Here is a 15152-nt window from a genome sequence, read left to right as displayed (position 1 = left end):
TTTGGTCTCGCAAGTTCGTGGATCCAAATCTTACACTTTTGAGGTCTACAAACTTTCGGACCACTAACTTGTGAAACAAAAAGAAGTCTGACACAACTAATTAATGTCAGTTGGATGCATGGGCGGATCTACAGCCCATTGAGGGTGTTCACTCGAACACCCTCGGTAAAAAATTACGCTGTATATATAAGTTATTTTTATATGTTTTATGTACATATATAGATTTTGAACACCCTGAACACAGGAGTAGGGGTTGGTTCAGTGGTTTAGGGTGTTCAAAATTTACCTTGAGGTTCTAAGTTCAAGTCTCGGGCATTACATTTTTATTTTTCGAACCCCCTCAAAGAATATCCTAGATCCACCATCGGTTGGATGAGGCACAAAATAAAAAAAAATCGGCTAATTTGTTTTTGCCTCCTTTATATTTTGGTATTGTGATCACTAGGTTGCGAATTTCATGCAGAAAATATGAAAAAGTCATTTGACAAAAGGTTTATTCACTTTCTTACTAGGGAAAATATAGATGTGGTCCATGTGGAGAGTATTACTAACATCATTTAAGCCAAAATTTATGATAAGGTCAAGTGTAAACACTAAAAATGAATCTTGAACTATAGAAGCCGAAAGTTGAATATGCAACTCCATTTGGCGAAATGCTAATGCATGATTTAAGCATCTAGTTTCCTTTTAATCCGCAATAAACGAAGGTAATGGATAGGTTTTTTTTCTTAATTAGTTTACTCCTTCAATGAAGACAAAGACAACAATACATTTCATTGACCATGGTTTATGTTGTCTTTTTCTCTTCTATTATATCATTTTAAAGTCATCTTGACAACAATGAATGAACTGTCCCTCACCTCACTCCTTTTTTAGTTTTTTTTTTCTTTTTTCTTTTTTGTGTCTAATAAATAAACAAATTCAACTCAATCCTATCTACCTTTATGCACATAGATTTAGTGCAAATTCTCTTTTAAGAAGGCCTCCTCAAGAAGACTCCATTTCACATATCTTTTCCAAGTGTTTCAATAAGATCAAGAAGAATTAACAAAGAGGAGAGAATTGTGTTGTGTTGATTTTCATCCATATACTTGCAAGTTGCAGTTGTTGTGTCTTGAGGTAATTGGTTTCTTCTACTAATTAAACTCTTTGTTTTCCTTTTTTTCTTCTCTTCCTCAACTCAAGATTTTAACTTAAAATCTTATCCTCTGTTTTCTTTCTTCCTTTAATTCATTAATGAGGTTGCAAATTTGCATGGTTTTTTTTTTTCTCCAAAAAATCTTTTTATTTTTGTATGAACCAATTGGAATTGCAAAAAGACTAGGGTCTAGGTGAGAACATTTCCTCTAAATTGTAATATCTAATACTTCTTAGAGGAGCCTTGAACTAAAATTCTACTGTAATTAAGTTGAGGTGTTCTTTAATTAGTAAATGTTTGCAACTTCAATAGTGCAGAATTCCTCCATTGGTTTCAGCTCCATTAATCCTTTTGCAAATGTCACTTGTTTGGGGCAGGGTAATTTGAGAGATTAGTGGTACATGCCCCCAAAGGCGGATTAACATTTGAAACTTATAGATTCATAAAGCTACCCCAAATTAATATACAATAAATAATTGAGTTTACTGTCAAATATTTATGAATATTTAATAACTTATTAAAATCTATATAAGATCTAATTAAAAACTATTGTATTTACGTGAACCTTTCCATGGCCACCTCATAGCATAAGGTGGTTGGTGCAATCAAGTTTGCCCTTAACCAAATGTAGTAGATGAAGCAAATGGTAAAACTTTTGTACATCTAATTATATTAATTTGTAATTGTTAAATGATAAATTAAAGTGAGAATGTGTATTAATTAACTACAGTTTAATGACAACAAGAGCAAGTATTAAATATTCATTGAATTGGTATAAACACAAATTATTTTGCCTTTTTTCTTGAAGTCCTTCACTAGAATATTGTTACCTATACTTTAGGATTCCAAAAGATTCTGGCCAAAGTACTTTAGTTCAGCCTTTGAATTCTCTTAAAGGTTATACTCCAAATTTGGGCACAAGAAACCCTCCAAATTATCTTTTCTTGTTAAATTAGTTATTTCATGCGTTTCTTGTTTGAATTATTCATTATTTCTTTGTTAATTCCCTTAAGCTTTACTCATTCCACTTTACTCCTCTCTCAGCAATTTTCCTTAAAACTCAACGTTTTGCACAAAAGTTTGATAAATTCTACATACAAAGTGAGAAGTAGTCCAAATCCTAGTCTTATAAGCAATTGACTTACTGAAATTTTAACCATGAAAAATTAAAGGGTAAGTCATCTCTATGATGTCATAAGATAATGACTTCGATTAGTTAGTAAGAACTGTAGTAGGAACTCACGAGCTAATACTCCCTCCGTCCCGATTTATGTGATAATATTTTATTGGGTATACAATTTAAGAAAGGAAGACAATTTTTTAAAATTTGAGATCTAAAATAAGTTATAAATATTTGTGTGATTACAAATTATCTCATTAAGAGTAAAATGAGCATTTTAAAATTCTAGATGTATCTCTCCGTATGTAACATTATTTGTTGTTTTTCTTTTTTTCGCTTTGATGTTATCTCTTTTTTAGGATAATATAACATGAGAACTTGACTTTTATAATCAGTTACGTTAATTCATTTGTACCAAAAAAGAAAAATTCAAAGAAAATACCTAACCTACCATAATAAAATAAATTAATAAATGAAATTAATTGTTAGAGAAAATAGCCGTTAGATATTGCGCGTTACATCTCACGCACGCGGTTTTCTTTTATTACACGTATAATAATAACAGCACATATATAAATTCATTCACACAGTCAACACACTTCAACTTCCATTGCTTATATTACAGCTAATTCTTCTCACATACGTCTCTTCACGTTCTCTGTATCTACATCTTCATTCACATATATACACAATATATCATATATTCTAAATTCTCATTTCGTTTTTAATTTGTATCTATAGACTGAGGCCACTTGTTGGAGTTACGTTATCAGGGTGCAGAGCTGCTTGGCTGATCCGCAACACCAATAGACTCCACATACATACATAATATTCATATTTCTTAGGTTTTTTGTATCTATAGATTGGTGAATACGCAATGGCTGATCGAGTACACCCTATGGATATAGCATCAACGTCGAGCAATCCACCATCGTCAAACAACTCCGGGGAAGTAATAGGTTCACCTAGAAAGCCATCATATCCATCTCCGGCGAAACCGGTGCCACCACCACCACCCGGAACTTACGTAGTACAAGTTCCAAAGGATCAAATTTACAAGTATCCTCCACCGGAAAATTCTCGCAGGTAATATTGAAGTAAAATATTTTATTTCATAAACTCATAGATCTTTCAATGTGCTTAACATTCTCGTATATATGAAAATAGCTAGCAAGACCGCTATTTATAATACTTTTTTTTTGTCTCAATTTATGTGATATAGTTTGGATTCCAAGAGTGAAAGAAAAATTTTATTTACCGCAATTTATTTGTAGTACTCCTATCATCCTATATCAGCGTTTCCGATACCTAAATGTAAAAAGAGTTTGATGACTTTTGAATTTTGTGATTTAAAACAAGTCAGAGAAATTTTTTGTGTCATCCTATATCAGAGTGTTTGACTGGACACGAAATGTAAGAAAGAGCGGATGACTTTTGAATTTTGTGATTTAAAACAAGTCAGAGAAATTTTTTGTGACTATGAATCATTTCATTAAGGTAAAATAAGAATTTTAGAGTTAAATTCTCGCTACATATAGAAATATGTAATTCTTTTTTACACTGATTAAAAAGAAAAGAGTGTCATATAAATTGAAACGGAGATAAAGTTTCTAAATATGTAAATTATTTTTCAAAAACTTAAATATTGTATGTCAAGTTCACAGTGAAATTTAACTCTCGAAATCCAACGTATGATATAAATTGGAACAAGAGGAGGATAGTTTCAGAGTATAAATCATTTTAGACCTGAATTAAAATATTGAATACTAACGCGTTTATGTTTTCTACAACTTTGAATTATTTTTTCCTAACAGATATGAATCTCTCACTAAACGGAAACCTCGCCGGAGTTGCTGTTGCCGTTGTCTTTGCTTCACTTTTTCCGTTATCCTTATCCTCATTATATCATTGGGAATCACTGCTGGCGTTCTATACCTTGTGTACCGCCCTGAAGCACCAAAGTACAACATTTCAAGCATGACTATTAAGAATTTCAACGTAACGGCATCATCTACTATCTCGCCAGAGTTTAACATCTCCGTTAGAGCTGAAAATCCCAACAACAAGCTCGGAATTTACTACCGGAAAGGAAGCTCCGTTACGGTAATGAAAGAGAATATTTTATTCATAAACTCATAAATTATTTATGCTCTTTATAATCTTCATAGTATATCCATTATTTGAAAATAGCTACCAACATCTATATTTATAATAGTACGAAATCTGCTTTAACTCAAAACAGAAAAATATATTTCCATATATTCCTTCCGTCCCAATGTAAGTGTTTTAATTTGACTGGACACATAGTTTAAAAAATAAAAAGAGACTTTTGAATTTTATTGTCCTAAATTAAAGATATGTCTAATGTACTAAAATATCTTTTGAATCATGTGGTTATAAACTTGCCAAGTAAGATATTTAAATTGTCAACTCACGAAATATAGAAAAAGTCATTCTTTTGTGACAGACCAAAAAAAATAAAATGTAAAACACATTCTAACTAGACATGAACTAAAATATCAAATCCTAATAAATTTTGGTATCTTATAACTTTGAATTCTTTTTTCCACAGGTGATCTATTCCGATGTTGACCTCTCCACCGGCATATTACCGGCGTTTTATCAGCAGGCTAACAATGTAACGGTTTTTCAAACGGTGTTAAAAGGTTCGAATGTTATGCTTGGAAGCACCGTTAAGTCGACGTTAAGGAATGAAGTGAGGAAAGGGAAAGTGCCGTTTAGAGTGAATATTAAAGCACCCGTTAAGATTAAGATTGGGGGCATTACGACTTGGGAAATCACAGTTAAAGTTAACTGTGATGTAACGGTGGATGCCTTGACTGTTAAGTCTAAACTGGTTTCTAAAGACTGTGATTATAGTGTGAGGCTTTGGTAGAGGGTTTTGAGACATTTTTAATATTTGATTTTATTTATTATATATACTCAACACATGTAGAAAGTATATTATACTTTTTCTCTTTTGCTTGAGAAAAATGGTTGTATTTTATAGAATGAAAAATGTTAGTGAATTCATTTAGAGAAGTTGAATAACAAATAACTTTGAGCGATGGTTGTATTTTCCTCCATTTTTTTTCTTTATGAGCTTTTTTTTAACTAGTCCAATATTTCAAGAAATTACACTTAATGACCATGAAAATGGGTGGTCCTAAATTTTTGATCTCCAGTTGTACAAGCGGTCAAAGTCAAAGTGTTGCTCATGACACAAAACTTATTACACTTGAAGTTCTGCCCATGGGCAAGGCGGAACAAAAGTTTAAGATCACTCACTTTCAAGGCTATTCTTGTAAATCACCCCCGATATTCTATACCTATTGACCCGATTAATTCAGATTTGTGCCGTCTGAACTAATTAAAGGCCACTCTTAAATAATTCGGATACGTGTGGCATAAGACTCATTAAAGAAAAATCACTTCTTTCCAAGAATTTCTCCATTTTTGTGGCTCAACTAGAAACCTCTAATTAAGGATTCATTCATCCCACCACGTTTTCTTGGTGGTCTTTATGGGACCTTTTATACAAGTTTTGTGGATATGTGTGTACAACTTGATTTATGGGCGGGCTATCCATTAATTCAAGTTTGCAATTGCAAAGGAAATCAATTCTCATTCACAACAAAACATAATAAATCTTCCACCCCTAATCAGCATTATTTTATGCTATATGACCGTTTCTTTCTAGCATCAATCCATGTTAAGAAATCAGTGGCCTAATATTCTTTTACTAGCTATTGTCACCGATGTTCATCTCCCTTCAATCCCCAAATTCAATACTGATAAAACACAAGCAGGAACTTATTAGTCCCGCGTATTTTCTTACATCTTTACTGTAAAGAAAATAAACCTTGGATCTAACACGAGTCCAAAAGCTAAGCTTCTACAAAGGTGAGGATTGCCAAAACTATATAAAAAGAGAACAGTTTATTCCCTTGACGAGTATTGTACACTTAACATTTACATAGAGAAGGGTTCAACGGGAAATCCTTTAAAATACACATCCTCTTGAAGCGGCTATGTTAAAGTAAAATTTTAACATAATTCTAAATAAAACGTAACTGCCTTAAATCCCATGCTGGCTTTACCATAACAGAGCACCATGAGCTGGTTGAAAGGGAGACCACTTAAGTGGCAAATGGTGATCCAAACGCCAATAAACTTGGACACTCACTATTGCACAATGAGCAAAAAAGGGAAGTACACTTGACAAGATTATTTGATTGAGAGTAAACTCCTATAGTACACTTCGTTTTCTGTGCACGTGGACTCCGGAGGAACCTACTTCTCCATCGTGATCGTGAAAAATAAGGGTCAAAATACCCACCAAACACAGGACAGAACCAACGAGGAGCTTATCATAGCGTTCCACCCAGTGAAACTTGAGTTGACTTGCACCATAAAATGATAGAGCCACCAGTGAGGTCATTACAGTAATAGTGCTGCAAATGAAGTATCAACTTACGTTAGACATTGGTCAATCCGGATACATAAAGAAGTCAAGAATACAAGTGCACCAATAGAGAAACTAAATTCTTCGAATCCTAAGAGTGTAGATGTTCCTGAATCCAACCTGCCTGAAATTAGGCTTTCATCGTGAGAAGGGAAAAAATACATATATTCTAAGCATCAATAAGATCAAAGCAGTCTTAAAGTCAATAACTTTTATAATATCAGAGAAATACCCTGTGGGAGCAGTCTTAAAGTCAATAACATTTTATAATATCAGAGAAATACCCAGTGGGCTTCTAGCCTGACTTTAGTTGATGCACAAGTCTTGAAAGAAAAAAAATTGAACTTAAGGACACAATATTCTGAAGTTCTGAACAGAAGAACTGAATTTCGGGATACAGTGTCCTAAAGTTTTGAACTAAGAAACTGAACTTCAGGAAATTCATAGTGTCCTGAAGTTTTGAACTGAAAAACTGAACTTCAGTGACTTCAGGACATTCGCAGTGTCTCGAAGTTTTGAACAGAAAAACTGAACTTCAGGACACATCGTCCGGAAGTTCGAGGAAGCGAAGAAGAAGCAAATCTACCCCCTTTTTTAAGTTATGACTAAACACTATTGAATTTGCAAGTGCTGGATAAACCTTAAATAGCGGTCCTAAAAGTGGCTACCTGGTGACATTTCTACAGTTCGAAACTCCTAGGGAGTATGGGCTTGTCCCTCTACCCACCTCCAAACTTAAATACCAAGCTTTATCTTCAACGGGATTTGAAGTTTGAACCTGTGATGTGCGCCTAGCCCTCACATCACATGTTGCAACCTGTGATGTGCGCCTAGCCCTCACATCACATGTTGCATCCTCACTACTAACCCAAAGCCCTAGGGCAGTCTTGAAAGCAGTAATTCAGTTAAAAGTACTAAAGATCTTCAATAGGTTACTTTTCGAAAGAGTACAAACTCTCGATGCAGGATGCAAGTCTAATATAGCTATTTCCGACAGTCCACGAAACCTCAAAACTCATCCAATGAAATGAAACTAAATGGGTTGGGATTCCCTACAGTACTTTCCCTTGAATTTTGTCCAGTAAGCCATTTGATTACTGACACGTAGTGCATATTGAATTAATGGATCAGATTTCTTCAATACTCAAGTACACAATCATCACCTCTTTCTTCTCTTTCTTCACATTCCAATAACTAGAGGTGGCAGAATTAGCCCATGAAAACATGACCTGCTCAACCTGCCCAAGTTTGGGCGGGTCATTGATCCACCCATTAATTAACTCAACCCATTTTGACCCGCTATTCAGCCTATCTAAAAGTTGAGCTGATAATTAGCCCAAATTGACCAATGAGAAATCTTGTCAAAATATTTTTGAAAAGATATATTTCTTTATTTGATATATTATATTTATATCCATAAAAAAGAAACAACGTTTATTAGGTACTAAAGAAAATTATTAAAACAACAAACAGAAAATTTAGTAAGAATTGGGCAGGTTGGGTTATGACCCGCTTTTTAGCCAATTCAGCCAAGTAACCTGATGACTCACTCATATATTAACTCAGTCCAAATTCAGCCCAACTCGCCCATTTGACACCCCTACCAGTAACTATTGCCAACCATTTTCAAACTTTTAAGCAAATCACTGACATAACACAAGCTTCTGATTTCAAATAGTGGGGATTCCGACACTCAGCTCGCTGGAAAATATAAATGATTATCTCTTAAGGATGATTTCGTCTGCAATACAAATACTAGGAAAATTTGAGAGAATTTAAGACAAAATACAGAAAAATACTATTTAAAACGTTTGCTATCATTTTGTAATAAGGATTGATATATAGTTTAGCTTCTGAATACAACTGACTGTATTGAGTTGAATATTAAATTTGATTCTTGGAAGACTTTGCTTCTGGAATATCATAGAGAAAATATTTGTATTTACAAGGACCCAAGATCACCGAATTCACAAAAAAAAAAAAAAAAAAAAGTAGCTAATGTGACTGGTACGATACAGCGCTAGTGGGCTGGACATCTTCTTCGTCGGCATTGCAAGTAGCCGTAAAGTTGACGATTGTGTGGGCTTGATTATTGGAAAAATTTCGTCTGTTGATTTAGTAAGTGCCAGTGTCTATAATCAAGTTAAGTACTGGACAAAACTGTAGGGAAAGGTATTGCAGGGAGTCCCAACCCGCAACTAAGTAACTCTATGGAGCCCAAATGATGTTGTATCAAATGCCTTTCAGTTGAAAAAATGCAACTGGAGTTAAACCCTACCAAGTATATCTAAAACTATCTTACTGTTTAAAACCTACTAAGTACCTCCAAAACGATCATACTACGCTTACTTCCAGAAAGAGAACTTTTCAATTCCAAAAAGCCCATTAACATTATAGTACAAGGCGCACACCAACCCCGTCCCGTGATTCCTTCTCCTTTTCTTTCAAATAAGATCAAGTTTTGTATATCATCAAGATTAACTCTGTCTAGAAGAAGAGAAAGACCAAAAACAAAAAGGTTTGGAGTTCAGATTTCGAGAGTCAAACAAGTTTTTCTTTGATCGCAATTTTTCATGTCTTTTAGATTATTTTAAATTGTAAATTATTGTGACTTATAGTACTTTTTATGTAGTTTTCAAATATGTAAATTTATTACAAAAAAAATAAGATTCCATGTCTGAATTCATGGTTAAAAGTATAAGGTTCGACTCTCGAAATCCGAACAATGCCACATAAATTGGGACAGAAGTAGTAGTGTATAATGAAATTTAAATATCAAATTAGTACCTGAATAGTAAAACTATGATGGCAAGCACCATCATGGACGACGAATTTCCAACAGCAAGAAACACAGGCAGAGTGGTGGCACAAGGAGACAATGCAGGAACAAGGATAAGCCCTGCCACAGCCATTTTCTCCATGGGTTGATTGTGTGAATGGCTGTGACCACCCTTTCCAGAGAGATGCAAAATGACATAACTACCTCCAAGAAATACAAGAAGTAATGAAGCCAGTTTGTGCACTGTCTCTTCCCCAGCAATTGTGTTTGTAATTGTTACTGCCGTTATGCCAAGAAGTGAAGTGGATAAGACGTGCAATACTGCTCCGAATGCAGCTGCAATGAGCAGTGACTAAAACAGTTAATATCTCTTAATTCAATGGACTTCAAGTGAATTATAATTGCTTTTACTCTCTATGTAGTTTCCAGATGAGTTTTTGTTGTATGCACTAACAGTGTAAAATATATTTATACAATCAAGTCATTTATTAGGTAATCACAGGTAAATCTCTTGATAAGCATTAATAAATAATCTAATAAAAATGGTAATTAACATGCTATCACATGTTAAAATTCACTGGTAGTGTAAACAAATCTTTACACTTCTGTTTAATAACTTACATCCTTTCCAAATCTTTGAGTTTCACTGTAAAATATAATTAATTGATTGTAGAATACAACATAAAAGTTAATGAATTAGAACCTCATTTTTTTTTTATTTTTTTGAGAAACTGGTACTGAAATTAGAACCTCATTATCACATTAATTCATTCAATTTTCACACAAGAGTGAGTAATTAGAGATACTACAAGCCCACAAATGTTAGAAATTTAAGTTGCCAAAAAGATATTTGTAGAAATTGTAGTAAGTAGACATTATTTTAACTTTAAAAATATCAAGTCAATTATTTCACTTATCAAAAAGAAAAAGGAAAAAAATATATATAGTTCACGCCTCAGCTCTGGGTTTTTTCCACCTTCCTGTCATGCTCAGTTTAGTATTTTGTCTGTTTGAAACCAAATGTATGCTAATATAATACTTTTAGTAATTTCACTAGATGACTCCAACTTTCAGTTCTTACTTCTTAAGAAATTATCAGTCCTTTTCAGCTATCTCTCTCAAGCTCCAGGAAGATATAGCCTAGTATTTAAGTGCTAATGATGGATCTACATCAAACGGAGCTCAAATTATGAATATAAATAGCATTTATTGGTTCAATTAACAGGGATGAGGGAACTATCCATTCAAATCTCAACATTTGATAGCAAAAGAAATAGCTTTATCTCCATGATTGAACCCTCTTCTTAGTCCATAGTTATCCACCCAACTACCTGCCCAAGACTTCAGATTTCAACAATTTATCGTCAAAACTTGTTATGGGACAAAACCTGAAAGCATTTGGGAGCATTTGGGAACAATTCAGCTGTGTGAAAACTCCACCTCTTCTACTGAAGGCAAGAGGCTACATGCAAAAAAGAAATGGAAGAGAATACCAAATGATGTGACCGGCTTTTGTATGCCTAACTTGGGCGATATTCGGCTTTTAAAACATGACTCACTACTCAAAGTAAGTTAATTACCTAACAAGATCACACTTTTTATCCGGGGCGAATTTACCATAGAACCTGCGGGTTTGGCAGAACCTAGTAGCTTTGGCCCAAACACTGTATTTATATTACGAAATTCACTTAAGATGTATAAATAATCTATCAAGAACCCAATAAGCAAAAAGGGATGTGATATAGAACCCATAAACTTAATTTCATGAATCCTTTGTTTGTATCTACAGTTCTACACAATGTGCCTGTATCCGAGGATTATTAGGGAACACGAGAACTACAAATTTTAGTCTAGACCTTTGGAAGTCATCTCTAGAAATCTCAGATCTAACAAGTTAATACCAATTAAAGAGCTTAAAGTACTTTAATACCAATTAAAGAGCTTAAAGTACTTCCCCATCCAAGGTGATTTTCAACCAAAGCTTCCTATAATCTTGTTTGTCATTTATGTTTCAAACTGCAATATAAATGAAACTCATTATTCCCTCACCAGAAAATCACCAACATGACACAATGAGAAGACAACTGGATGAAGCAGCTACACGATTTATTTCATAAAGATAAAAAAGTCAATCAACTATGCATCAACACCAAACTAGTAGGGCTGGTTATATGAGTTCTCTTTATCCGTTCCTCTATATTCAGGGCCATTTCGCAACAATATAAACAAAATATAAAGATAAAAAATAACAAGAATGGATGAGGTACAATTTCCTGTTACTTTGTTAAAAAATATGTTAGAAAATTCTTGGCTAGTTAGATGATAGTATATTGGCAGTAAATAGGAGATAGTCAAATATCCAATTACCAACGGAGAAACCACGTGTAACTTAGGATGCAGTCCCTCTGTTTCATTTTATATGGCGGTGTTTGAGTAGGTACGGAGTTATCATTCTTTCTCGAACAGATTAGAAAGGAAAGTGTAGCACACAAAATGCAATACGGGAGTATCTTTGAAGCAAAAATAGTTCTGGATTGGATTAAAATGGGCAATGAAATAAGATTGAAATGTATTAGTGACAAGGTACAATCAGCTGTTAATTAAATTATGTTGAGAAAGGGTGAAAACATGTAAAAGATTAGTTGATCTAAGACCTACAGAATAAAATCCAAATGTAAGTTGATTGATACATGTATTCCTCCTTATGAACCATTATTATTGGCGATGGTGACTTGGCCAGCTTGTAGACTCCTCGACTAATCCAATACGTCACTTGTTACAAGCTACAAGTACTTATGTCGGGTAAATCTGAGCACCTATCAAACTCTCTGCCACTATAGGTGTGACACAGGTAGTAGTGACTGAAAGAGCTGATGCGGCATGATCGCAATTATAAGCGTCCTATTTAGTTTAGGGATTTAGGGCACCAAGGCTAAAGGGGATGTGTTCAAACTAAGTTTATGTGTAGAATCGTATTTAGGATCTCCAGACTATTGCTTCTATGCCACAATCACTCAACCATTCTTTTTTGGGACCTCCTAGTGAACTAAAATAGCAGTCTTGTTCTCTTTTCTTCCTACCAAAGACACTATCTTGTCCTAGAGAAAAATGGAAAAGAAGAAATCTTGTCCTATTATTAAGTTGATCATTAGTTATATTTGTCTACATAGATAAACTGGCTAGTTTAATTATTAAATATTGTTGCCTTTTACAACTAGCTTCCTTATACACAAGATAGATTTCCAACTTGGAAGTACATAGTCCTGCATACACATCACTGTAATTCGTAATTGTCTTAGATAGCAAAAAGTCTGTCCAAGATTACATTTGGCAGGCAGTCAGAGCCTGTGAGAATATAAGTTGTAGCATAAACAGAAGAAGAAAAAAGAACAGAGCCCACAATAGGTCCCTCGAGGAGCATCAAGAATTTATCAGCACAATGAAACACAATTGTCTCTTATGCTAGCCCTGAAAACCCATTTTCTGTCAACAATAATAACACCTCAACCACAAAGTATTCGGGTTGGGCTATTCATCTTGCCATATGTGATACACAATCTCTTTTCCTATCGTCTCAAAAGAATGGGTTAGAGGTTGAGGCCAGTGGCGGATCCAGGATTTTCACTCAGAGGGTTCGAAAAAATCAATAAAAGCTAAACATAAAAAAAAAATGTTGTCCCTAGGAATCAAACCTGGATGCTTGAGAGAATTTTGAATACCCTGGACCACTTGAGCTAACCTTTTGCATTTGTTCAGGGCATTCAAAACTTATATATGTACCTAAACACAAAAAATCTACCCTATATATATAGTGAAATTTTTTGCCGACTTTAAATCCGCCCCTGGTTGAGGCATAGGACAAACAGCGTAAAAATCTAGGTTCAAATTCCAGCTACAGCATTCAGTGTGAGTCTTACTGCTAAGCTTCGGTGGGCAGTTTTCCCGACACCTTTACCTACAGGATTTGGCAATGTAGATTAATCAAGGAGTGGACAAGTTCATATCGATATATCCTCATCAACAAAAAACTCAATTCCTACCACATACTTCATCAGTCCCAATGTATGTGACACACTTCCAGTTTTACTCAGTCTCGACAAGAATGAAATCTTTCCATATTTAGTTTAACAGTTTAATTATAAACTTCCAATTTTACCCTTATTGAAATGATTTTTATGGCTTATTTTAGACAACAAGTTTCAAAATCTTCCTTTTTTTCTCCTAAACTCCGTGCCTAGTCAAACACCTTCCCATAAATTGGGACGGAGTAATAAAATTCACTCATTACTCAGAAATTTTCCAAATTCTTCGTTGGTGTAGTATCAATAGATTAATCAAGGAGCGTGTTAATTGGTAAAGAAATCACCTCATCAACAGAAAACTCAATTTCAATCACATAATCAAATCCATCCATTGCTAATTTTCAGTAACAAAGCTCATTTTTAGCAAGATCTTTACCAACACAAACATCATATAGTTAAAGACAAAAGTAAAAGAGAGAAAGGGTAATGAGTACTAACTGACAAAAAGGGTTCTAGAAAGAGTCCATTTCTGAGCAGGACCCACAATTGAAAATGGCAACCAATGAGTTGGAATGAAAGAATGCAGCAATGACACGGTGGCAATACCTCCAATCTTGGACAGATCTTCTGCACTAAACCCACTTTCCATCCTACAATTTATTCACAAAAAAATAACCAAGAACTGACCTTTAAGAAAGTTCCTACAGGTCATCATAGCAGTTTGGCAATACATAGATTATTTAGTTACCTTTTACCCAATAAATAAAAGAGAGGATTAGGAATAATTTCAAGGGAAAATTACGCTCTATGTCTGTTATTGGGAGAAAATATTTACGCAGTAACTGAATCTCTTATCCGATTTAGCTCACATTTTGTATATAAACACTTTTTATAAGCTAATACACACTTTTATACGAGATTGATAGTTGATACATTATGTATAATACTTTCCGTCAGTTATAATGTTGTATAATATCTATATCTATATCTATATAGTCTATATATTTATAATTTATATTTATAATATAATAGTATAATATAATCTATATATTATTAAAAAGAGGATAGTTTTAGGACAAAAAGTAGTTAATTAGTTAATAATTAGTTATTAGTTATTGTTAATTAAAAATAATTAAATTAAAATATTTTGTTAAGGAAACATCTGTGCGGTTGAAACTACTCCATGAATCACGATGGAGTCCTAAAACCGTTCGGACTCTTTTTCTTTTTTAGAAGTTATCAACTTTTTTAGTTTAACTATTTAAACTAAAAAAATAAATTTTAATTAAACTGATGTATTTGAATTTAAGTTAAAAGATATATACTGAGTCCTAAAATCATGCAGCCATAATCCAAGGTGCGTTTAGGACTCTTAAGGTGCGTTTAGGACTCTTTTTTTTGTGAAGTTATCATACTTTTTATATTAACTATTTAAACTAGAAAATAAATTTTAAATAAACTGATGTATTTTAATTTAAGTTAAACGATAAAAATTTGCAATTCATTTTCTTTTAAATTCTACTTAGGAAAATGAAAAAATGAAGGGGAAAAAAGAAAAGAAAAAAAGAGAAGACGGTTTTTTCCCGTAAATTTTGACAGTTACTTAATTTTTTACAGTTTTCGTTTAA

The 15152-nt window shown here is 33.6% G+C and overlaps 2 protein-coding genes across 2 annotated transcripts; one reads left to right on the top strand and one right to left on the bottom strand.

The window, feature by feature from the left end:
• Positions 1 to 943: 943 nt before the first annotated feature.
• On the top strand, positions 944 to 5322 carry LOC132032514 (NDR1/HIN1-like protein 13). Its single transcript, XM_059422142.1, has 4 exons — positions 944 to 1119; positions 3121 to 3344; positions 4073 to 4361; positions 4831 to 5322. Exons 2-4 carry the CDS (start codon positions 3136 to 3138, stop codon positions 5152 to 5154), a joined length of 822 nt encoding a protein of 273 aa, XP_059278125.1. The 5' UTR covers positions 944 to 1119; positions 3121 to 3135; the 3' UTR covers positions 5155 to 5322.
• A 1174-nt stretch (positions 5323 to 6496) lies between these two features.
• LOC132035184 (uncharacterized) lies at positions 6497 to 14173 on the bottom strand. Its single transcript, XM_059425473.1, has 3 exons — positions 14023 to 14173; positions 9511 to 9838; positions 6497 to 6712 (listed from the first exon to the last, which is right to left on the bottom strand). The coding sequence occupies exons 1-3, from the start codon at positions 14171 to 14173 to the stop codon at positions 6508 to 6510; spliced, it is 684 nt and encodes a 227-aa protein (XP_059281456.1). The 3' UTR covers positions 6497 to 6507.
• Between the last annotated feature and the right edge of the window lie 979 nt (positions 14174 to 15152).

Source organism: Lycium ferocissimum, chromosome 10, assembly GCF_029784015.1.
Source record: "Lycium ferocissimum isolate CSIRO_LF1 chromosome 10, AGI_CSIRO_Lferr_CH_V1, whole genome shotgun sequence".
Lineage (NCBI taxonomy): Eukaryota > Viridiplantae > Streptophyta > Magnoliopsida > Solanales > Solanaceae > Lycium > Lycium ferocissimum.
Note: the sequence above shows the minus strand (reverse complement) of the source record. Positions and strands in the feature narration are given on the sequence as shown.

Coding starts and splice junctions, on each gene's coding strand:
- LOC132035184 (XM_059425473.1), bottom strand. CDS start 14,173: ATGGAAAGTGGGTTTAGTGCAGAAGATCTGTCCAAGATTGGAGGTATT. Junction 9,839..14,022: donor TTCTAGAACCCTTTTTGTCA/GTTAGTACTCAT, acceptor TGCTCATTGCAG/CTGCATTCGGAGCAGTATTG. Junction 6,713..9,510: donor ATCATAGTTTTACTATTCAG/GTACTAATTTGA, acceptor CTTCATTTGCAG/CACTATTACTGTAATGACCT.
- LOC132032514 (XM_059422142.1), top strand. CDS start 3,136: ATGGCTGATCGAGTACACCCTATGGATATAGCATCAACGTCGAGCAAT. Junction 3,345..4,072: donor CCACCGGAAAATTCTCGCAG/GTAATATTGAAG, acceptor TTTTCCTAACAG/ATATGAATCTCTCACTAAAC. Junction 4,362..4,830: donor GGAAAGGAAGCTCCGTTACG/GTAATGAAAGAG, acceptor TTTTTTCCACAG/GTGATCTATTCCGATGTTGA.